This window comes from Athene noctua, chromosome 3, assembly GCF_965140245.1.
Source record: "Athene noctua chromosome 3, bAthNoc1.hap1.1, whole genome shotgun sequence".
In the NCBI taxonomy this organism is placed as follows: Eukaryota; Metazoa; Chordata; class Aves; order Strigiformes; family Strigidae; genus Athene; species Athene noctua.
Genome location: NC_134039.1, coordinates 12,391,588 through 12,416,189, shown reverse-complemented (window position 1 = coordinate 12,416,189; position 24,602 = coordinate 12,391,588). Strand labels below are relative to the sequence as shown.

Below are 24,602 nucleotides of genomic sequence, written 5' to 3'. Positions count from 1 at the left end.
CAAAATAAGGACAGTAAAAAAGTTGGAAGAATTTTTGCTGTTTTTTTTTTAAAAAATGTATTTACTAATACATAGACATCAATACATTATATATGTAACAATATAGTTTTATACAGTATCTATAAATTATATATTTTTATATATAAACTCCTGTATAATTAATAGCAAATATAAAATAATTGACAAAAACATCCTCATTGAATCTTCCTTCTTAAGGAATGAAGATTTATGAGATGACACTGTGAATTGTTAATCTCCATTTAATAACTGTTGAATTCTGTGGCCAATTTCAACTGAATTGGATGTATAAATACATAACACACATATACATGCATATGTATGAACAGATATAAAATTCACAAAAACAGGTAGTCAATTAGACACAACCTGATTTCCGCGATCCTTAATCTGCTTCTGAGGGGCAGAAAGGGCAAGTTAGGCTGTGCTCAGCTGGACCTGTCACGGCCAGCATGTTCTCACAGGAGATAGCTAGGGGACATGAGACACAACTCAAAGTATGTTGAGATGGTTCAGAGAAACTATGATGGGCAGTCAGAGTATAAAAACAGAGTAAAAGAATAAGGGTGGCTTGGAGGAAACACTGGAAACCTGGAGAAGACCTGGGAGACCAGTGAAGAGCTGTAGGGGACTGTAGATGGATAGGAGGTGATGCCAGGTGGTGGTAGGGTGGTAGAGATATGCAAGACACTACACACATCTGCAAGAAATCAGGCTTCATTTGTTCTGCTGCTCAGATGACCACTTGCTCAGCACTGTATTTTGTGTCAGCTAAGGAAATGCTGTAATTATCCTGGTTCCTAGGCCTTCTAGATGGAAAACTGATGGTAACCTGCACACTGGCTTTGGGTCAGGGGACACAAATGAGAGGTCATATTCCAGCAGAAAATCAGGTGTTGACTGCAGGAATAATAGTTGAAGATACTGTGAGGAAAAAGGCCATTGCAGGGACACAGATGCAGATCCCTCTCGAGTAGGCAGGTGAGAAGAATGCTCTAGATCTAAATCTTCCTAAATGCAGAATTTCATTTTAGAAACTTGCTCAGAATGAGGGAACAGTAAGACTGTTTGCAGAGGATTAGCTGAATACGGCATCTTAAGGAACGTGACTGTCATTAACTAAAATCTCCTTTCCAAAAGGAGCAAAGCCGAATTTAGAGCTCTGTCCTAGTGAAGGAACACAAACTGAAGATATTTAACTACAGAAAACTACCAGACTAGGGCTCATCTAACCATGCTTTTTTAAAAATGGGAATAATCCTTAGCAAAAAAAGAAAGAACTCCTCATAGGAAAAGGGATGTGCAGGCACTAGGTAAGCTCTCCTACAAATGAGTTACACTATATTTAGATAGTTTTAGCTCATGATCTCCTCCTTTTGCCTTTTTTATAAAAAAAACCCAAACCCAAAACAAAACTGAAAAAAAAAAATCACATTTCAGTAACATATGAACTGCAGCAATCAGTGAGCAAAAAGTTCTGGCAAAGCTGAGGAAGTGCTTAAAAGATTAATTAAAAGAAAGTCAACTTGGACTGAGGTGACGTACCCATCTGAAATGGTGACTGAAGGTGCAAACTGCAACCAAATCACATCGTGTTGGGCCATGCATCTTTAAAAGTTGTGTGGGTAACTGATGTCAAAAACAACTGTTTGCAAAGTATCTCAGATAATGGGCCTGTAACTGAATTGTCAGTAATTTGTTAGCAATTCAAGTAATAAAATATTAAGATATTAATGTCTGAATATGCACTTGGGGGACAAAAGGGAAAGGCTCACAGATGTAAAAAAGTAATTTTCAGAAGAGACAGACAAATTATAAGAAGGGGCAATAAATGGTAACCTAGAGATGCCTCTGAAAACAGAACAGGAGAGACAGTAAGATGTCTCATGTAAGTGCTCTTCTAGATGTAAACTGAAATTATGATGTCGTTGCACTCAAATACCACAGTTCCAAGCACAGATAACAAGTTAAATTAGGCAAATACATCTTTTGGACTTGACATTTAAAGTTTTTGAATAGTTTGAGTACAGTATGTCTCTAGTGTGCCCAGTTCCCAAAAGCTTTATGTTGCTCCTCTTAAGTTCACTTGGGAGTAGGTGGCAGCTCAGTTTCACCAAATCTAAAGATAAGGGCCATCCTGTTGCATTTCCTTTCTGCAAAGACATTTTGAGACCATGCAATACTGCAAAACAACTTCAGGTAGTGTGCTCTAAGTATGCAAAAGGAGGAGATCCTTCCTTTCTCCCTCAAGGAAGAAACCAGAAAAATGTTAGTTTAAGCCAAGGAGCAAAAGAAGGAGCATAAACTTGTCACTCTTGAGTGTACTACAATAAAGCTGTCACAGGTCAATCTGCTTCAGGATGCAAGTACATCAAACATGGACCAGTAGCTGGCAACTGTATCCTTCCTGGAAAGGGCATATACTACCCTCAGACATCTGGTTGAATCAGAAACATCAACCTCTAGAAGCACCACTGCCAAAACCATGAAATCATCATGTCTGCCTAGGCAACACTGGTAAACGAATACATACTAATTTACCATATCCTGCTTACTCAGGATAGGAAAATAACTTGTTTAGAAACACCTCTACTGTTATGTGCAAGTATGTACCTTATTCTGTGGCCCTGACTCCTGTTGTTGCGCACTAATACAGAAGACAAAAGAACTATACCAATACAAAGTAGGATGGTAGTCTGGAACAATTTCATTCAATGTTTTCTACTTACAATGATCTCAAAATAGAGGCGTATTTCAAAGAAGAAAATGGAAAGCAGTATCCACCTCTGTTGGAGCTCAGAAGCAGAACTGGGCGAACTGCAATTAATGGGTTAAGGCCTCAAGTGAGAAAAAAAAAAAAAGGTTAGGGTAAAGTGAAAGAAAGCTTAGAGAGAAGCAAAGGTGAAAGAACAGCAAGCAAAAGTTAGAAGAGCTAAGGAGGGTTTGAATAGCAAAGCAAAGAATGTCAGAGAAGCAACTGAAAGTATTCCAGGGGGAAAAAGTTCCAAACAGTAATGCAGGAAAAAATAAATACCCGAACATATCACTACTTCAGAAACTATGCAAATGTGTAACACAGTACTCACTGCATCTCGCCTAGCATATTCATCCTCTCCACGGTACTGGGGCCACCCTGGCCCCCCCGGCTGGCCATGCCCTGCTCTGCCTGAGGGGATCTCCACTTGTTGACCTCCGATCCTGCTAGCAATTCCCACCTGAGTGAGGTGCTGTATCTGAGAACCTTAAAAGCAAATATCGTTTTTTCATCTTTATACACAGTCAAGTTTGTAGGGCAGACAAATGACAACATAAAACTTTGTTGGAAGCAGAAGACAAGAAGAAAGGGGAGCTCTGTTTCCGTGTAATTAATAAAAAAATCAGCAGAAAGAAGGCTGTCAGTAGAATAAAGAAGGAAAGTTTATGTGCATTTTGTGCAGTTCATTTGAGTGTGATGCTTTTCATTGCCACTGCACTGAAAGAAGACGTTGAGATACCTGCATCTCAGACATGGACTACACTTCATTCCAAAAATATGCCAGCCCTTTCCAAACAGTGTTTACTGAAAGCCCTGGCAATGCTTTCATATAAATTACTTAGCAGCAAAGAGAAGACATTTGCTCCTGTGGTACACCTTATTCGCATCACACTGGCAAGACCCTAACTTTCCAGACTGCTTTCTATTCCATCTCTCAGAAGAATAAAACACATGACCACATGAGTATCGTTCTTTCAGCTTTGCATTGTGGTTAAATATTAAACGATGCTGTCGTTGATGAACGAGAAGGTCAGAACACACTGTATCTCCTTTCAGCCTGAAAGCTAACCTCCTCCTTTCTTCTTTCCCTCCCCTCCCACTGCCTTCAAACACATGCAAGGATAGCAACCACCATTAATTGCAAGAGACATGTAACAACATGCCAGCTTTCCTTTTTCCTGAATTTCCTCCCACATGGAAAGTCATTTTATTATTATTGCATTTTGTTATTCATTAGAAATGAAACACATTTAATAAACCCACAGATACACAAGAGAAAAACTCTGTGTGTGTGTATGTACAAAAAAAGGAAGAAAAGACAAAAACAGTGTGATTTATGTGATGGACAGTTAGGTCACTTTCACATTTTTCTCAAAAAAACTCATGATATTTGAGAAGTCTGATATTTGCACATAATTATGCTGAAGGACAGGTACTAATCATCTGAATTGCCTCCAAACTTTAAAGCAGAATATATATGAACATTTAGAGAATAGTGTGAATCAGACAATAAAATAATCATCATTAATTTGTAAACAGTCACTACATCCCTGTCATTCTCATTCATTTAACATTTACAGGGAGAGAAGAGCAGCCACCAAAAGTAGGATTCTGACATGAGTATCTGACTGTACTTCCAGTCTTTTTCAACTCCCCAGGAAGAAAACATTTCTTTGGGAGAAAATTAACTGTGGCATTTGCATAAGAATAGCATCTTTTGTTCTTAGAATCAGTGTTTGCTGGTTAATTGCCATTTTATGTTAGAATTTCGTTCATGATAGCATTGATGAGTGCTATGGAAATTATCTCACAACCAAATCAGGGAACTTGATTTGATATGGGACAGCAGCAATAGATTTTATCATCAGAAGCTAAAAGATCCTGCTTTTATGCATACATTTCTAGGGAGAGAAATGAGAAATAAAGACGCAGAAAAGTATTTTTAAAATTTGCTGTTTAGTAGGCTGATTTGGGATGCATCAGTTAGCTAGCTCATTTAGCACAGAAGAAACAGTCGGCAGTGGAAAGTTAGCATACACTGTACGCTCTAAAACAATTGAGTAATTTTCCATTCTTAAAGAATGTTGGGGTTTTTTTTAAAAAATATACTGTGTGATAACAAATTCTTATAAGAGACTAAAAAGGTGGCAAAACACCGTCTTTTTCTGCAAGGTCCTATGGATGTCAAGTTAACCCCACTCCGTGATCGTTTTTTTTTGGCAGTGAAAACAAGGACCACATTTCAAGTGTAGCAGTTGAAGGAGAGTGACGTCTTAATGGTGACCTCAGTGTAAGAGTAGATATGGAAAAGGATCAGTTATTTTAGTGCATATTCAACTTAAGTGAAGTATACCTGCAGTGCTTCCAACTGGTCGTGGCCGTGCCACTGATGGCATTTCCTCTGAGTATATCCCTCGGGAGGAATACTGAACCTCAGGTGGCTGCTGGTCTGGGTGCATTAACTCTGCAGGTTGAAGAAAACCTGGCCCAAAGTTCTGCCTGTGGGAGAGATTACAATAAGTGAATTGCCTAATTAGAAACAGTAATGCAGGTGTACTTCATACAACTACACTTTACGACATTTTTAATGTACATTTTAACCTTAGATATTAAAGAAAATAATTACATCTGAGAAACATATTCCTCCTTCATGACCTGCACTACACAAGAACATGAGTTAGAAACTCTAACAGAATTTCACAAAAGTGTTTTTCACATGTTGTAGTCTCCTCAGTGCAGAGAAACAAGTCCACTGATTTGTTTTCCCCTTGGGGAAAAAAGCATCTTCAATTAAAAAAAAATAGAAAAAATTGCTTCAGTAGTGATGTAGCTGCTTACCTTAGCAACAAATCTGACTCTCATTCAAGAGTTTCTGGGTACACAGTTTTTGTCTAAATCAAATAATGTGAACTGCACTACATGTGTATTTCATAAACAATTATTCTTTCATCAAGTGTTCTAAGTCTTTTTCAGGAAATTTTCAAAACTTTGCTCTTTAAGATTCATCGAACTACTCAAAGCTGTCATTAGCACATATGAAGAGATGCAGCGTATACTAAAATTAACGTTCCCTGTAATTCATGCTGGTCCTGGTAGTCGTTGTTGTCATATGTTTTCTGAAAAGAGTTAACAACAGAAACTGTCATCAATCTAACTTCATTAATTGTGCCAAGGTAACAGGACTTGTACAAGAAACCCTATAATTCATTCACAGGAGAAGAGAAGGAAATGGAAACGCTGTTTTTTCTGTGCTTGTTATTAACATAACCCTGGCATAGAGAGATTACATTTTAAAAGACTGATGGCAGCTGAGTTTTCAAGGATTATTGATTCCTGTCAATATGGTGGAGATTTGGATGCCCAAACTTCAGGTGCTTAGGTTACTAAGCTAGTCCATCTTGGACTCCAGGTATGATCAAAAAAAGAGAGATGCGCCCTTCAAGAACCGTTCAAAGCAAAAGATTAGGTTCACTAAATCATTTTCCACAGGACCCTCTCACTGACGAGTATAAAGGAAGCAAAGTGACACAAACATCCTAAATCAGGCACATGAAATTACACAAAGTGAGGATGAGGGACAAGTTTTATATGCCTTCTACTACAACAGCATCTAAGACCTTCTAGGCTATGGACTGCAATGTATCCCATTCCTCAAGATCTCAGTTTTACACCTTTTTGTTTTACAGGAAAGTCCTGTGACTGCATGTAATTCAAACTATTCTTGATCTGTGCTGTATTTGGAAAACTAACCACCTTTGTATGACAGCCAGAGAAAGTTGTCATCATAATAGCCTAATAAAGCCAAATAAGAGCCTAATAAAGCACAAACAAGTAATTGTGAATTAAAGCACAAGCTACTTGGTATACAGTATTAAATAGAGGAGGTATAAGGGGTTCAAGCTGAAACAATCCCACTGTGCAAGTGCCATAATTTCCCCAGCTCTCTTGCATACAATCCCACCTGTCCACTCAGCAGGTCCAGAGAAAACCATTTCAAACCAGATTTACAATCTAGTTAAAATAAATGCTTGAATGGGTAGGTAATGTTTAACAATATAATTTCTGTTATGTTAATCACTGTAACCAGTAAAGGATGTGATCATCTGGCCCTTTATGCCTGCAGTGCTGAGCTGGAATCTTGTGCCTGATAAATTACTACAATTTTTTTATGTTGTCTAAAGAAAACATTTTCTCAACATTACTGCAAATGTATTATTTTTGGTGCCCATTTTTCAGCGGAGAGAAAGTATATCCTTTATTGCAGATGGGTTTGTACTTGAAAAGTGCAAGTTTAGTAACCTATCACCCTCTCCTCACAATCTTCTTTATAGTAGATAGATATAGCTACTCTTTAAATTCAGAGATCAACAGAAGAGTATAAAACCACGATACAGCTCAATCTGTATCATACAGGCTTTCTAGTGCTCCTTCCTATTTCTAGGCTGAGACCTAGACTTCAATTTATCTTTCCACATTCAAAAATTTATTAATGTCCAGTTAATTAACTAAGTGGGGAGATACCACCCCAAAAATCAATTTTACACCACTAGTCTACTGTGGCTAAGTATCTCTGTTGTATGATGCAATACTGATTTTCTGGTAAAAGCTGTTCATTGTGCCTTTATGTTTGCCTAGCTGTTATTTGACCTAGCTCTTTTACATTTAATTTTTTTTACCCAGGTTGGTTCCACCCCATTAAAGACACTGACTGCATTTGTACAGAGAAGGGAACAGTACGGTCACCCAACTATTATTCCAGGCATTGCATGTTTAAGCCAATGGACTACAACACTGACACATGCCACCTAATCATACAGTCCTTCCTCTAACTGGTGCACTGTTTCTATCAATTTATTTAACGAAATGTGGCCAGCAGGTCAAGGGAGGTGTTTCTCCCCATCTACTCTGCTCTTATGAGACCCCACCTGAATTACTGTGTCCAGCTCTGGGGCCCCCAGTACAAGGAGGACATGGACTGAGTCCAGAGGAGGCCACAAAGATGATCAGGGGCCTGAAGCACCTCCCTTATGAGGACAGGCTGAGAGAGTTGGGGTTGTTCAGCCTGGAGAAGAGAAGGCTCCAGGGAGACCTCAGAGCGGCCTTCTGGTACCTAAAGGGGGCTACAGGAAAGCTGGAGAGAGACTTTTTATAAGGGCATGTAGTGACAGGACAAGGGGTGATGGATTTAAAGTGAAAGAGGGTATATTTAGTTCAGATATAAGGAAGAAATTCTTCCCTGTGAGGGTGGTGAGGCCCTGGCACAGGTAGCCCAGAGCAGCTGTGGCTGCCCCCTCCCTGGAAGGGTTCAGGGCCAGGCTGGACGGGGCTTTGGGCAACCTGGGCTAGTGGAAGGTGTCCCTGCCCATGGCAGGGGGGTTGGAACTGGATGATCTTTAAAGTCCCTTCCAACTCAAACCATTCTATGATATGATTCTATGATTATCTTCTGAATTTGAGCATAACCCCCACTCCACAACCATGACAACTCTTTCCTTGTTTTCTATCAACCAGACTTTAGGACACCTTCTATTTTAATGAAAACGTACAGGAATTCTTCCTGTTAAAGTCAACTTAATCTGCCAGTACTGGCAGAGCCAGCATTTGAAGTATTAATAACAATGCCATTAATTTGTAACTTACAGAAATCCAGAGTTCCTATGCCAAATGTTGATAAACTTTTGAACAAAAGATATGTTGCAAAAACACTATCTTGCTCAGGTGTGTTAACAAAGGTTACAACACTTTCATGACTAATTTATCACATTTTCCCTGAATGCACAACAGGCCAACAAATTGAAAATCCTCAATAGCAAACAAATGGTTATGCTTTGTGTTGACAGTCTCAAAGCTCATAATCTTCAAGGTAACCTAAATTATGAAAAATACAGTGCATGTTATACTGTGTGCCATTTCATGTATGCTCCACTCACACTGAAACTGCCACCCTCAGTCAAGACCTAAGTCAGAAAAAGTGCTCAGAGACTCCTCCTGTTCTAGTTGGTTCTTTCAAAATCAGGTTGCAGAGCAATGGATAAAGGAAGGTTCTTTATACCTATTTTAACATCAGGTTTCCAAGGCAGTGAAGACTATAGGTGAAATCTATCTCACATGGTGAGTTGTAAGAAAGTAATGGAAGAGCAGCACAAGGCCACCTTTTTACCATATTGGTTACAGCAGCTTGAAGAGGGTGAGACAAGTCTGAACACAGTGGGTACCATGATTCAAAAGCCCAGCTTCGTGTGCAGTTAGAACAGAGACACCCAATGTGGAATTAGCAGTCACCTGGACAACTGTTTTCTTCTCTTTACATGTTTCTCCCACAAGCACGGCCAGGAGAGGATGGAAAATTTGTTCTTCCCCCGATTTTATAATAACAGGCCTGCAAGGCATGCTTTCTCTCTGAGGGTCACCATGCTCTGTAATTTGTTCTCAACTTGGTTAAAAATAGAATGAATCTGTTAGTCATCTGAAAGCTTTTGCTAGTGAGTGTTGCCCTGAGGCTACAGAAACAAGATGAAAGCTGGAGTATTGGGAGAATTATGTGCATCTGAGTAACTGTTTCAGGCTCTCTAAAAGCTGAAACTCAGTGATTTACTTCATATTTGGAAGGGTATCTCTATAGCCAAGGGGCTAGAAGCACATTTCTTTTAAATGAAGGCTTGGATTCCATACAGCATGCATATGTCATTCATGCTACATAAATAAATTATACAGGCTGGAGCTGGACTCCTGTTACTTCTCATTTATACAGTACTTTGCATAATAATATACCAGTGCCAATAAGAACTCTGGAGGAATTGCAAGGAAAAATAATATATGATAATTCTATCAGTGAAAAGCTACCTTGGTAGAAGACCTGGTGCTGTTGGCGGAGTCATTCCAAATTCCACGTATCTCTGTCAGAAGAGCCAAAAAACCCCAAATTAAAATCAAAATGCACATCCTGGGAAGTTCACTGTCAGCCTTTTAAGCAATGAATGGCATTGATCACTAGGCCTCTATGTGTGACTGGACTGCAGCCATAAGAGCATAGTTTTACAAACCCAGAAGCACAAGAAGATCCGGGAATCACTGCTACAGTGGGCTAGCAGTGTTTTCTGCCTGATCAGTCTTAACTTAAAAACTTCTCAGACACACTTTCTCTCACTCGCAGAAGATCAAGGGCTGCTCCAATGTCTGCTTAGCTTAAAACTTCCAGCAAACAAAGCTTTGCACCTGAAAATCTCTTTATCACCAATCAGAATCAGACTGCAACGGAGAGACCACAGGGCTCTTACTCAACAGTCCAATGGCATTATAAAACTTGTACTGAACTGTTGTGGAACTCCAGATGATTAAAAGATTATCCATGTGTCTCAGTGCTCCATAAAATGCAAAAAACCATACACAGAAATACTGCTTGCCCATCCCTCACCTCCTGAAGGCATTTGGATACCCTGCTGAAAAAATATGACCTAAGCCAAATATATTATTTTTTCGTTGTTGAAATATGAACTAGCACATGTATTTTTAAAAAATGAAGTTTTACTCTTGGACATAACACAACTGATCTGTGAAAGCTCATAACTGAAAAGTTATCCTGAAGGAGGGGAACTCCTATCTTCTCTTGTGGTTGGGATGGAAAAAGGGAATCCAAACAGCTTAAAAAACAAGTACACCATCTTGTGATGGTCATTTCTGAATTCTGGTTCCAGAAATCATTCCACATTTGCGGTAAGTCCTGACAGCAAGGGCACAGTAACAGTGACCATGGCTCAACTGGTGGTAACTACCTGCCCAGAAAAGCCTTTTAAATTACATCACTCACATTAAACGGGTTGTTTACTGCCTGAGTTGGACCATAAGGTGATCCCCACTGGCTGCATGTGGTTCCCCTCCCTGCTCGAGCAGGAGTGTTGTTTACCGGCTGTCCTGCAGAGACCCCGGGTGGTGTGACGGCCGTGGAATTGGCTGCTTGGCTGCTGGGAGCCACCAGCGCAAAAGCATCATCCAGCAGCGAGTGCATGGTTTGCCGAGCCTCTTCAATGGATGGCTGTGGTGGGACGTACTGGGAGACTGGGTGGGAAGGCAAGCCGGGGAACTTCCCCAGATCAGCCGAAGATGATGTCTGAGGTTCAGGAGGCAAGTCTGGATCAGACTGGAGGAAACAGAAAGAAGGTGAAAGGCAGCCACAGAGAAGATATAACCAGTCAGCTTTCAAGCTCCTGTGGGCCTTAAGTCTGAGCAACATCTTTTTTTTCCAGAACCACAATGAGATAAATAGCACAAGTGCTGGTGCTGGACAAAACATGCCCCTTACCCTCCCCGCTTCTGTATGCATGTATGCGTGCACGTACACAGCACCAACTGCTCAAATGCTTCATTCAGTGTGATCTGAAAGACTGATCTCAGATAAGGCAACAGAGCTTTGTGCAGGAGTTACTCAGCTGTAACAGAAATCTTGTGGTTTGCAAGCTCATAACAAAATCATGCAGAGAGGGTTTACTCCACTCAGAAAAAGACAATCAGCTCTGTCTACACCTTTGACTTCCCTGCAGCTTCCACTGTTCCAAGAAATTAGTTCAGTCTTTAGCTTACAACTGACCACATCATCAGTAATGTTAAACAATTATTACCTCCTAGAAAAACACACAAAGGGAGCTGTTAAGCAACTAAGTGGTTACCTGTATGGAACTTGAACTTGGGTGCATCACCTGAATGGGATTCACGTAAGTGCTTCACAGCAGCAGTACCTGAGGCATGCATTGCAATTGCTACCTGGGATCTTACCACATGGGCTTTTGTTCATCAGTAACAGGAAATTAAATGATCTTTGCAGCAGCAGACTTTATTATCAAAGCTCATTGTTACCATTATATGCAGACTGCAAAATCAGTTGTCAAGATGCAAAAGCCTCTACTTCATCAGGAATTTAGCATTCTGAGTACTGCCTTGCTATAGATGCCAAAGGGGCTGAGCTTGCTGTGTGACATGTCTTAATTAAACAGCTTCAGATGATAATTCATTCTGCTGCAGCATGACATTAAAATCATCACACTCTTGTTTGAAGGCAGAAGGAAACCACAGAAATCGACACTGCAGTCACCTGACTGCATAAGCAGCTAATGGTGAAATTGTTAAAAATTATTAAACCATCTTGCAAGATGAAAACTGTCCAGGGGGTTCCAAGATTAGCAGTAGGCTTAGTAAAGTCTGCTTAGATGTAGTTAAAGATACCTAAATACAGTTTGTGACATGGATATGAATGAACAAAAGCATTTTCCAGTGTCTTTGCCTTTTTTAAACAGGAAACAAAATTAATTTTAAAGGCATTGTACTAGAACTGTTTCAAGTTACTGTAGTACAAAGACATGCTTCTCTTTCATTAATAATTAATTCCCACATTATAAAGATGAGAAAATTTCTCATGAAAGGAACTGAATCTTCCACTCCATGAGAGCAAAGGATGAAATTTTCTGTAACATATGAATATGTAATATCCAGCAAATTGGACAGGAGTGAAACTATGTTCAGGATATTGGTGAACATGCCAAGCACACTTTCATCAGCATAATACAGTGGCATTAATGAAAGCAAGATTTTAGTTCTTGACCTCTTTAATATGAAGAAATACTTGGCAGAATTTTACTGCTTAATACTGATAAGACTGCCAATGAAATCCTTGTTTGATTTACATGCTAATTTCATGTTACTGAAAGTAGCCATATAGACCATAGTCAGAAGGCCAAAGACCTCCCAATGTCACAACTGTCATTACAATAATCGGAACACTCATGTGATTCAAGAGACATACATACAATATATGCAGAATTATTGACTCCTGGAGGCCTTTTGTATGTCCCATCACTGTCAGTTGTGATTAACCTGTCCTTTTCTGCATCAATCGGACTCCCATTGATCTGATGTCGTCGCCGCTGCTTGGGAGAACGTTTTGCACGAGAACTTAACAGGAAGAAAATAAAAAGCAGATAGATAGAAAAAACAAACAAGACAAAGGTAATCACATTTTTTTTTGTTGTTCTTTTTTTTCTTCTCATCCCACCGGAAGTTGAACGCCTCTGCTCATTCCTTCCAACTCATCCTTGCCTCAGACCTGTTTCTCTTCCCTTTCCCACTTTTTCATGCCGTTAGTTAGCCTCAAATCTCTGTCCTCAAGCTCCTCTCATTGGCAGCTCTCCAAACTGTCCCATTTCTCCCTCAAACTCTCTCCAAGTGTCACCTCCCCTCTACATGAATCTTTCAAAGTTGTCCGTGCTACAGCACCCCTCCGGCAGTGCCTCTTCAGACCTCCAAGACCAGTGTCTGACACGTTTGCAGTAGCAGAACAGACCACACTGCCAGCAAGGCTTTGTGCTTGGCATGCTGGGTTTAACCCTGCCAGGCATACCAGCTGAGAAGCCCATGTAGCTGGAGAAAAGTTCCTTTCTATCAGTGCAGAAGCAGTCACAGGGTACCAGTGCTCCAGGAACAAGGTGCTAGTATTCATAAGCCCTCAACAGAGCCCAGGGAAGGCTTTCTCTGAAAAATACAAGGCCAGGAAACCGCATCCATGAAGTTGACAAATGTGCCTCATTACCCAGAGAGAATACGTAAAAGGTTATCTCATTGATTTGTGAATTTGCCTTTAAAATTCAGAATCTTCATGATTTTTACATTGTTCGAGGGTTTCTTTATTTTGCAACTTTTCCCCCCTTTATAAAAAAAAAATAATTTCTTGCCGTTTATATTTTCTGTGTATCTTTTTTTAGTGCTTATATTGCAATTTTGATCCCGCAACACCACACAAGAATTATTCAAACAAATGGCAGAGCAAATATTAAATTGTTTTAAGACAGTTTTCATACATTTGGGTTTATTTATTGAGAATTCACTGCTGAGAACTTGTAAAAGGATAATTTGAAAATAAAACATACTGGCATATACTGAAATAAAATATATTTAGAACCACCCAAGCCTTTTCATCTAGATAACTCAAAATCAACTAGTGATCAAAATGATTTTAAGCTCTGAAAGTTCAGAAGTACAGGTTTAATGTACATTGGATGCCGACTCTAACAGAAAATTGCTTTCTCATCTTTGAAATCCCTACCTCTTCCTGGGCTCTATGAAGACGGTAGGCACACTGCCTCCAGGGTCCAAGATCTTGTCAATCTGCATCTGTGCCTTGCGATATATTCTGTGCTGTTCTTTGGAGTCAACCACCACCACATCATCCACCACTGGAAATTCATAGTGCCCTTTGCGCTTGGCGCGAAGACGAATCTTATTGCGGTGATGCTCAATCTCAGATTTATGCCTCAGAGCTGTTTGTATCTTAACGGAGGGGAAAAAAAAAAATCAACTGCATTTTTCATTTGTAGTTTTTGCAAACAGAACTTTTTGCTGCTTTCTGTGACTCTCTCCTCCTCATCTCCCTGTCTGCCCCTACCTTCCTCCACCCCCTCCCTTCCCCAAATGTCTGAAGGATTAAAATAAGTCACACAATCTGTAAACACACTTTATTTCTTGGATATTTTACAGTATCCCCATTGTCTCCCCAGGTAGATGTACTATTATACAGAATACAATTGCTAGCACAGTAGGTGCAATTAGAGTGAGGCAGCAGTTTGTTAACAAAAGGCAGGAGGAACACAAAAACCTCCTGCTGTCTGCCAGAAGTGACAGCGCTCTGAAAAAATAAGACTAACCAGTACAGGCTATACCTACCTTTGCTTGTCAAACAGATACGTTTGATCAATAGTGTTGAAGTCTGTCACCCACTCCCTTTAATGACCATCATCATGAAAGAAGAAAGAATTTAGAAGAGCTAATGGAGTTCATAACTTGGTGCCTCTGCTGAGCATGGGAGGCTGCCATAAGCTATATAGAAATGTAGCAGCACTACAAGGGCCCTGGTCCCTAGATGAACATGGCGTTATCAGCTCTACATCTTCCTGCAGGCTGAGTTTTCATGCTCCTCTCCCACCTTTTTTTCAAATTCCCTGAAGTACATCTCATCATCTGGTGAAAGCCATCATAACACCAGGCTTCTAAGTTCTGGAACAACACTCACTGAAATCATTCTTATCAATGAAAAACACTTGGGCACCAGATCAGGTAGCAACAACTGCTCTGCCTGTGATGGAATAGTTCTGGAACACAGCTGCAGCAGTGAATTAAAACCAAATAAAAAATTATTTTTGTGTATTCTCTCATGAAAATCCCAAAAAAGCATAAAAGGGACATAGACCAGACTTGCTCTTTACATTTATAGTTAGGATTATATGTCTTCTGCTCATATAATCAGATTTTTGTTTTATGGCCCCTCTTGCCTATGTATACTAGATTATGTATTTACTTCTCTTCCATAAGGTACTCGGAGACACAGACAGTATCTTAACACAATTAAGTTAAAGGTTTTGGTAATCTTCCGCTCTGAATTATGAGAAGATGCCACCTTACACCCAGTACAAAACCAGGATGCAGGTACATGGTACTGTCAGGCAATGTATGATGTGGTTTTACAGCACACTACCTTCTCACCTAATGCCCCAGACATGCTCATATTCTGTTTACAGTAACCTGAGCCTCAGAGAAAGCAGGAAGTTTCTGTATGTTTATAGTCAGATAAACACATCAGAAGTTGGAAGCAATGAATGTGCTGCAAATTCACACCCCAGAACGTCTTGAGGTAACTTGCTTGCATAACCCACATCCTGAGTTGCTAAAAGTTAAAAAGAAATGCATGAAAACCAAGGTGGGCCAGACAATTCAGTTGTGATAATTGGAACAACACAATTCTTAGAAGTCATGTCCTGCTGACTAGCCAAAGGATGGTGTCACAAGGTATCCTGACCTTCAAATTTGCTCCTCTCTCAGTGTTTAAGTTTTGGTTCACGTATCTCTTAAAACCAGGTCAGATTATCTCTCTGGATGGAAACAAGGTTATTCCTGTAACTTGTCATAGTTCAACTCCTCAGGAACTAATGAGGAACTTCTGATAAGAACAAACTGGATACTTCTCACTTCCCTCTTGGCTGAGCATACAGTCCTCCACAAACACTCAAAGCACTTCAGAAATACCTCTTTATTAATTTTGTTGGTCTCTGCTACTCGATCAGAAAGCACTGAGTTCTGAACTGGAGGTGCTGCCATCGGTTGCATCGCAATCAGCTGGATCTTGCTTGGGACCCGTCTGCTGGCATCTGAGGAACGTGACATCCTATCCACATGTTCAAAGATCGAGGCTGAGGAGTGCTGCTCGTTTCCACTGCTGGTCTGAGGAGGTCCTAAATCACCAGAACAGAGTAAAAGTAGTGCTGTTAGGGTTATCTCCATCAAATGTTAAGCTCTACAGATGCTATGCTACAAGACTATGTCATGTTTTCCATCTGTGTTTAATTTGCCCTATAGGCCTTCCAGCTGATTTCCATTTAGTGTACAAGTTTACCCAGTGGATTGCAAATTATAAACATTTTTTCATTATATTTCCAGAAGGTTAGCTGTCATTCTTCATTTCTGTAAATCAAGCTCCTGACATTTATAAACCCCAAAAATCTCAATCTACTTTACTCCCTAAAAAGCTGTTCAAGTACATACTGCTAACGGTTCCTCTTATAAGTGCTTAAGGAGACACAAATTCCTCAAATGGAGGTTCAAAGAGCAATAAAAAATGTCTCACTGCAAAATGCAGTGAAGTGATAGTGATATACAAATTAAAAAAAAAAATCATCCTTCTAAATCCACACAAAACAAAGAATTTTACTGATTAAAGCTTTTTAAATCATTGTTTTCTTCTCCGTGACAAGATAAACAGGTCACATAGTAATAAGCAAGCTGCACAAACACTGTCATGTTGCAATTTATTGAAGAGGTTCAATCAACTCTAATACAATCAGCAAAAGACTTTATGGAAACCAATACACATGAAAGTTGTGGCCCTCGTCCTGCCAACAGTTAATCACTTCAACACAAAGTTGTCTTCTCCCTTAAAAGACTTAAAATCTGTAGACTCATCCCAGTGGTTTGCATTTAAATACATATTTAAGTCTTCTTTTTGCAGGAGCTAGGCATACAACAGGAATGCTTATGTGGATTAGGCTTGCAAAAACTAATGAAGACTTGCAAAGTAATCTTTTGTCTTGTCCACATGATAATGCTACAAATTCTCAAACTGTTTTTCACAATGAAATATAAGCAATAAGAAATGAAAGATTTGTGACTCTTCTTATGGAGGAACACAACACACTAGAGGGACACAGACCCACATCCCTGCACACACTAATAACAGGTAGTGGTTCTCAGATTCAAATCAGGAGAATCTGATTTGATTCTGATACAGAATTGTTGATCAACCTGGTCCAACTCCAACAGACAAGAATGAAAAGAAAACAGCTGCTGGTCTGAGTCATTTGTAATACGTGCTAGTAATGAAGTACAGGGTTCAAAAGAGGAGTGAATGCTATCTTCTGTAGAAGATCACAGTAGATAACTTGCTCCTTTGCTTCCCTCTTCTAGCATAAAAAGGGAGCAGGAGAGGGATGGAAGAGTACACTTTAGTATATTCACAGCACATTACTTTCCGGCTGCAAAGCACTCTGGCCACAGGCTAAGAAAAATTCTTATTTTTCATATTTCTCAAACTCGATCAATGCACTGTCAAATGTACCCATTTATAAATGGTATGCACCATTTATAAATGTGACTTTCCTACATAAGTGTCCTTAAAAAGGAAGTAAACAGTTCCACTCAAGACCTCTGTCCCCCAAATGTTTTGTAAGACACAGAGCCTAAATTAAATATACCTCTCCTCTGTAGCTATTTATATGATCTGTACCATTTGTCATTTTCACAGCCCCATCTTCATGCATTTCTTTCAAGCATGCAAGCATTGCCTCTCAGAGAGGGACAAGATAAATTAAGTAGTTAGTGTGAACCCCTCAGTGATCCTGTAGTGCAATGGAAATCTGAATTTCCGCTTTCTCATTTTCCCCATATATTAGTGATTTTTCCAGCCTTTCCAGCCAAAGAGCAGTTCTCAAAGCGGAGTGACCTCCAACAGAAAATTTTAAGGTTATTTTCATATTACTTGGTTAGCAAGGTCCAGTATGTTCAGTTATGCTGAGCATTCAGTCTGAATGTTTATAATTTCATCCATAACCTTTCCTTTTGCACATGTAAACAAGTGCTGGATAGAGGCCTCTCAGCTGAAACTGTTCTTAAACACATTTTGTAAAACTGTCTAAAAGTTCCACCATCAAATTTTGGTAAGGCTCTACAGCAACATAATATGTTACTCTCTTTTGCAGAAAAGATGCATGAAAACACAAAAAACCCCCCATAAGCTGCATCTGACCTTTAAATCCTGTGTGCATACACTGAATGTGTCTATAAATGCAAACTAAGATGGAAGTATAGTAAAGTAGATAAAAAGCTGGGAACTGCACAGTGCTGTACACATAACAACAAAAGGAGAAATAGTTTCTAACTCAACACATGAACGAGTTCCTTTAGATGTTTTTACAGAGTGAATAAAACAGTTTCTCATTTCAAAGTTCTTATATTAAACTACTGTCCATGGTTAGAAAATCTTCCTTATAAAGCTATCAGAGGGCACTATATAAATGAAATTTTGATCTCAGACTAGACACCTGAGGTTGAAAAATAATGGAGAGGAATTAATATTCAAATACTGGACAGAACGTGTTTAAAAAACTAGTCCATATATGGCACGTCAGGATTAATGTTCGTCACTGTTCCCTAGGTTGAAACTCCTAATTGATTTGAAATGTCAGGAAAATTAACTGCTCTGCAGGAAGCTGTAATTTCATATGAAAACCAATACAGGTGGAGATAGAGGAAGGCTATTGCTTCCTGCACTTTCCTGAAATAAAAACAAGAGACACAGCAACCAAAGTTCATAAAGCCTAATCCAAACTCAGGTAAAAGCAATGGGAATCCTCCACTCATGCCAGAGTATGCAGTTTCAGATAAATTTCGCATAGCTTCTTTGTAACCCAGTAGATTATATCCCCAGAATGCAGCTGATAACTCATCAGTTACTTGTACAAACCCAATAACAGAAAGCACCATGGCCAGCCTTATATCCATCCTTCTCTATTATTTTAAGATGGAAACTGCTATCAGAGGACACAGTCCTTCAATTATCGCTAGATATGGTATGCATTATCAGAGACAGTGTCAGCTTTCTCCTGCCCCATCTTTGCCATGTCTCAGTCAGTCCTGGCCAGAAAAACACTAGTTCATGATAAAATACTCATACTTCTTTGCAGGTAGGTTGTGTTTGTCTCAGGCAATATTAACTCTAACAATATCACTAACTTGTTTATATGAAGCTAGTTTCAGGACCAACAGCTGCCTCAGTTTTGCTTCTTTCACAGTGATGTTTTCCTCAATAATTTGAAAGAATTGGGAGGAAATTAGAAAAATGTGCCTAAATTGGATGACTATAATTTATGTTAGTGAGAATTTTTTATGCTTCAACAGCTCAAAAGCAATTTTGGTGTTTTAGACTCAGAAGACACATCCTTCCATCCTTAAGATATAATTGCAGCTACCCCAGCACCCCTATTCATATTTGTACTCAACTACCAGCTCTGGTTACTTACCCACTCTGTTTGTTCCTGACAACATAAAGGAAAAAGAAGAGACAACACAGTAATTATTACAAATAAGTCAGCTGGAATGGCAACTGGAAAGAAACACAGCAGTAAGATGATTGCATTTACTTTTGAATGAAATGCATGAACTTGGATCAAACTGCCGAGCCTCAGCTGCACTAAAAGGGAGCTGAATCTGCCATTTAAGAGAGCTCTCTGCAGACAGTGCCTCCACTTCTGAATGCTAAAAATAGTCCCTATGATTACAAACTAGAGGCATCAAATGCTGGGGAGGGGGGAAGAGGTATATTTAATCCAGTAAGGGCATGATCGGTAAAAAGCACACATTTTACACAACATCCTTGCTGCCTTTGCCAGATAATTCAGATGCAGCAATACCTAATGCTTCTACACCAAAACGAAATGTTAAACCTTACACAAAGTCTTAAGCCAGATGGAAAACAAAGAGACAAAAATTAAGTTCCCAGGTAAGAAATGAGTGAGCACTAAATCAGGGCAACAGAATTGAAGTCAGATAGGTAGGAGCAACTCATAAACCATTCTGAGATGAGCTCTGTCATAGCATAACTTTTTCCTATATATTTACTTGGACATGATTTCCAGTCGTTAGAGCAAACCTAAGGCACTGAAAACATATATAGCAGTACAGTATCTTCTTTTTGTAAACTGTGTAAAGTACATACAGCATACACTGTCTCCTGAATTATTAGGAAGTATAACTTTCTAATCACATTAGCAGATGCTGTGTTTTGTTTTCTTACATATTTGTTACAGAGGAAAGCCTGCTCCATCACCCTTGGTCTTGCAGCAGTAGCCCACATTATGAAAGTTTAAGAATCATACATTATTTAACTTGCTGTTTAGCCACCCAAGAGCTTGCAGTTTATATGACCTATCTTACATATTCCTCAATCTTATTTCTTCAGCATAAGCAAAAACTGAAGACTGTCTGCTATAATCTGAATTTCAATTGGCACTGCACATAGTCATCTTTACATCTCAGCTGGTATTTCAGAGTACGTAGAAAAAACATTCCATATACCAAAGAGATTGCTCACAGTGTGGTCAGTATTTTCTTCTTTTCAGTTTCCGCTACCATCAAAGCCACGTGCATTAAGAACAGATGGGGATATCACAAAGTCCTTTACCAAATATTCAGTATCAGAATTTTCTCTAGGAGACTATTGTGATTTAAGGCAAAGGTCTGGTAACTAAAACCTCAAGCAACGAGCAAGCCACTTAAACCCAAAAGGCTCTCAGAAAAAACACTTTGTGTAGGCATAGTTAACCACACACTTTTAAATAGGAAAAGAATTGAAAAGTCTCTTTCAATTAAAAAATTAAAGTGTGCTTGCAGTATTTTACCAACTTTTCAGTGAGAAAAGAAATATATCTTATGGTACCTCCAAGATAGATGATGGCACTTTAACTAGAAGGAAGATGGTTCTTCACAAAAAAATTTCACTGTTATTAACATATTAGCACTGGATTTTCATCTTTCTAAAGCATAATCATAAAGTATTTTGATGTTTGAATTAGAACTTATTTGTAAAACTTCTACCTCCCTGGTCGCTTTTTTTTTAATCTCACTTTTTTGACATTATAGCTACAGAATATATCCACACTGTATCAAGTCCTGCTGTGACCTCTACTGCCCATGTAACTGTCTGCAAGATTGCTACCATGAGAGAGAGCCACAGTTAAGCCTAAATGGAAGGAGGTTGGCCAGTGATGTGTGGGAGAGAAAATGAGGGAAGACTGATTCCAGCTGAGGCATTAGTTTCAAAACCTTGCTGGAATGAAACTAATGTGTGGATCTTCAGTTTCAACAGAAGAAACTGAACCAAAAAGGAGAGGAAGAAAATCTTCTGCAACACAAACCAGAAAAATTAACAGCCTAAGTTTAGAAAAGTTACAGCACTAGAGTAACTCTTCAACCTGATTAAAGCACTGCTAGTGCACACACCAAAAAAAAAAAAAAAAAAAAGTAACAAACCCTTCTTCACTGCTTTGCGTGGTTTGCCCTCATTCACAACAGTTGATGGTCTTGCAGTTTCTTCTCCTGTCTCTCTCCCACTGGATTGTTCACTTGCTGTGGAGTCAGCATCTGACGGTGAAACTCTGTCATAAACATTAAAAAACAAACAAACCAACATGTAACATAAGTTTGTAAAGGGGCTCAGCTCTCACACACAAAGAATCCAGTGCTAAAGCATCTTGTGAAGACTGCTAATATTTTCCTCTGTTTATAAGAAAATTTATAATAAATTATCATAGTTATATATTCATTGCCGTGATGTTACTGTTGTTGTGTGTGAAAACTGACTGCAACAGGATTCACATGTGACAAGATTATTAAGTAATCTGTCCTTTAAAATATACTTCAAGAAAAAACTCTGCATTCGTAAGTAGCAGTTTACTTTACAGACAGAAACTAATTACATTAGAAATAAGAAACCCATACAGGTAATCAGTCTAATATTCAGACGTGCTAACATGGTGGTCTCTTGCTAATGATGTAAGTCCATATGAACATTTTCCTGACTAGTTAAACACAGAGCCATTCAAAAATGCTACTTCTATGTATTTATCCCATGCAGCCATGAGATTCTTAAAATTATTTGATACCTACAAATGACTGTCTCACTGTTCCCACTTTTTGCGCGTGATTACAGTAAAATACAAAGAAATACTGTGAATTTTTCCCCAACAGAATTCTTCGGCTGTAAAATTATTCAGACAGTATAAAAATAGCAAAAATACAGGGCACACACCATCACTCAGCTGGCACCAAAGTCTGTCTTTTCATATGCTTTTGTGATGGTGTCTCTAGTGACCATTTTGTCTTGTGAACATTCGTATTCTATTCCTGCAGGGAGTTAATCACTGAAAATGTTCATGTCTCTGTGCATTAACTTGTTAAGCACAAGATTTGCTTGGGCTAGATGGATATCTGAACTAGTTACTGAGGCTCTTGGCTAAACGTCAACCTGCCTAGAGCACACAGACTAAGATAACTATACCCAATGACAAATTCATTGAAAGTTAATCCAAGTTCATCTCCCCTTTTCATCCTCCATGAGCAATGCACTGTTAATTGAACTCTGTCTTTCATTCTTTTCTGCAGGACTATCATACTAATAAGTCACACCCCAATTAAAAAAAGCAGGGGAAAAAAGGAGAAACAGTTCTCAATGAGCTAATACATCTGCACCATTGCACTTTTATCTCTTTTCTAAGGTGGAGAGGGTGGGCAGAGCTATTGTCTCCATCACCCTTGTCTTGGTTCAGCAGAGTATAAGCCTGGAGTTCTGTTCCCAGATCTGCTACTGACCCTCTGTTTCACCTAATTGTGCTCTGTATTCCTTCATACTCTTTCCTCAGTCTAAATTATCATTAAGTAAATTATAGGAACATAAATAGTGCTGAGTCAACATCAGTCATTCTTTTTAAGTGCTGAGGAATATGCAGTTGTATCCTCTCAAGCCAAAACAACAGATCTAACTCTCAGCTGGAGCCTAGAGATGCCGTGCTTTCTGGACTCAGTCACTTCTCTTGTTTGTTGTTTTTTTACAGATACAGAACATGTACTCACATCACCACTATATTTCCTGGCATGCAACATACAGTCCTGAATTGCTCTGTGATGAACTGAGTTCTGTATTTCCTCACAAAACAGAAAACAGCTAAAACCAACATAAAACACTATGCTATCATTTCACATTTCAACTGCTGCCTCAGGGAAAAAATGTTTTAAATCTCAAGCTGACATGGGCATGTCAGCATGTTAGGGAGATGATGGTAACATCTCCATAGCTAAGCCTAAAGGGAGATTTGCTCTTAAGGGAGGATGAGAGAAAGGAGGGAAATTGTCTTTTGAAAACGTTTTGAAATGTTTGAATTTAGATGTTATTAAAAAAAGAAATATCTTTGTTCCTAATTTGATCAACGATTCATTATTGTCTTCAGGGGAAGCATTAAAATGTTGGCTTCTGAAAATTTTTCCTGCTTCATTTACTGAATTATTCTAGATGAAAGAGTAACAGCCTCAAGTTTAAATTTCCTCTTATTGTTATGCGCATGTGAATATAGACACCTTCCCCTTCCTGTATCATCTGGGTCTTAGACCACTTCTGAACTTTTTAAAAGAAACACAGAAACACTTGTCGTTATATTAATTTGTTTTAATTTATTTAAGCTACACCAAAATAAATTAGCTAATTTTTCTTCCATTATTTTCCATTTTTGTCCACCCTCTACTGTACCTACCACTGGTAGTCTGCCACTTGCAAAGCCTGTAGGGAGTTAGGAAGACAGGCTCAGCATCTTGGAATGTGAAAACTGAGCTGTACAAAGCCCATGTAGGGAAGAAGCAAGGATCTTAGTACAACTGGGGCTTAAGAGGAAGCACAGAAGACTGAGCACAGGACCAAGCTGTGTCAGAGACCTACAGCTCAGTCAGAATCACTGTTACGTTTCCTTCTAAGCTCATTCAATTCTGTCCTTGGTGTTGCTTTTTTTTTTCTCCTATTGCACAATAGTACATAGGTAGATGCACAGGGGATGCAGAGCTGGAGATAAAGGAGTTCAAAAATATGAGATGGAGGAAGAGCAAGAAGAATTACTGGAAAGTGAAGCACAGAGGAGCTCTGCAGGGAGGAGCTGTTTGTGACTCATTGTAGCACTTCTCTCCTCAGGGCTCCATTTTTTCCCCACCTATTACCTTCCCACTTTTTTTTTTTTTTTTTAATGCACAGATTCTTCTTTGCTGCATAGCTCCATTACAGCACCTATCCTACAAACACAATCCTTTCTGGCATTCATATAATTTGATTATTGGAAAAGGTTAAGAAATTACTGCTGAAGGTTGACAGACACGTCTCCACTTGCACAGCTGTAAATTATCACTCTTTTTCCTGGGCAAAACTGGTTTGCTATGAGAGCAACCAGATAATCACAAATAAAAACACCCATGCATCTTCTCAAAATTTGGAGATACTGCTTATTTCTGGAAATTCCAACTTACCATATATGTATTGATCCCTATTATTGAAACACACTGCTGTTCATCAATGGGTTTTGTTTTTAACCACCCATTGCCTTAGTAGCTGGAGATCACTACAAATAGAAGGCATCAAAAAACATACACTTGGTGTTTCCACTAAACAAGCAGTGACTTGTTAGCTCCAGCCAACCCAGTGATGTCTTAA

General features: G+C 39.1%; 1 protein-coding gene across 3 annotated transcripts in view; it reads right to left on the bottom strand.

Annotated features, from left to right (window-relative positions):
• KIAA1549 (KIAA1549 ortholog) overlaps window positions 1–24,602 on the bottom strand; it is a 151,789-nt gene that overhangs the window by 7,721 nt on the left and 119,466 nt on the right. The window contains exons 12-19 of one of the 3 annotated variants that reach the window (XM_074901989.1): window positions 21,389–21,513; window positions 15,836–16,041; window positions 13,863–14,086; window positions 12,571–12,715; window positions 10,581–10,910; window positions 9,617–9,669; window positions 5,127–5,272; window positions 3,105–3,259 (exon numbers count right to left, since the gene is read on the bottom strand). In XM_074901989.1, the coding sequence (XP_074758090.1) occupies window positions 3,105–3,259; window positions 5,127–5,272; window positions 9,617–9,669; window positions 10,581–10,910; window positions 12,571–12,715; window positions 13,863–14,086; window positions 15,836–16,041; window positions 21,389–21,513 (1,384 nt within the window). The remainder of the gene's footprint in view (window positions 1–3,104; window positions 3,260–5,126; window positions 5,273–9,616; window positions 9,670–10,580; window positions 10,911–12,570; window positions 12,716–13,862; window positions 14,087–15,835; window positions 16,042–21,388; window positions 21,514–24,602) is intronic. The other 2 variants (XM_074901990.1, XM_074901991.1) reach the window with 2 other exon arrangements.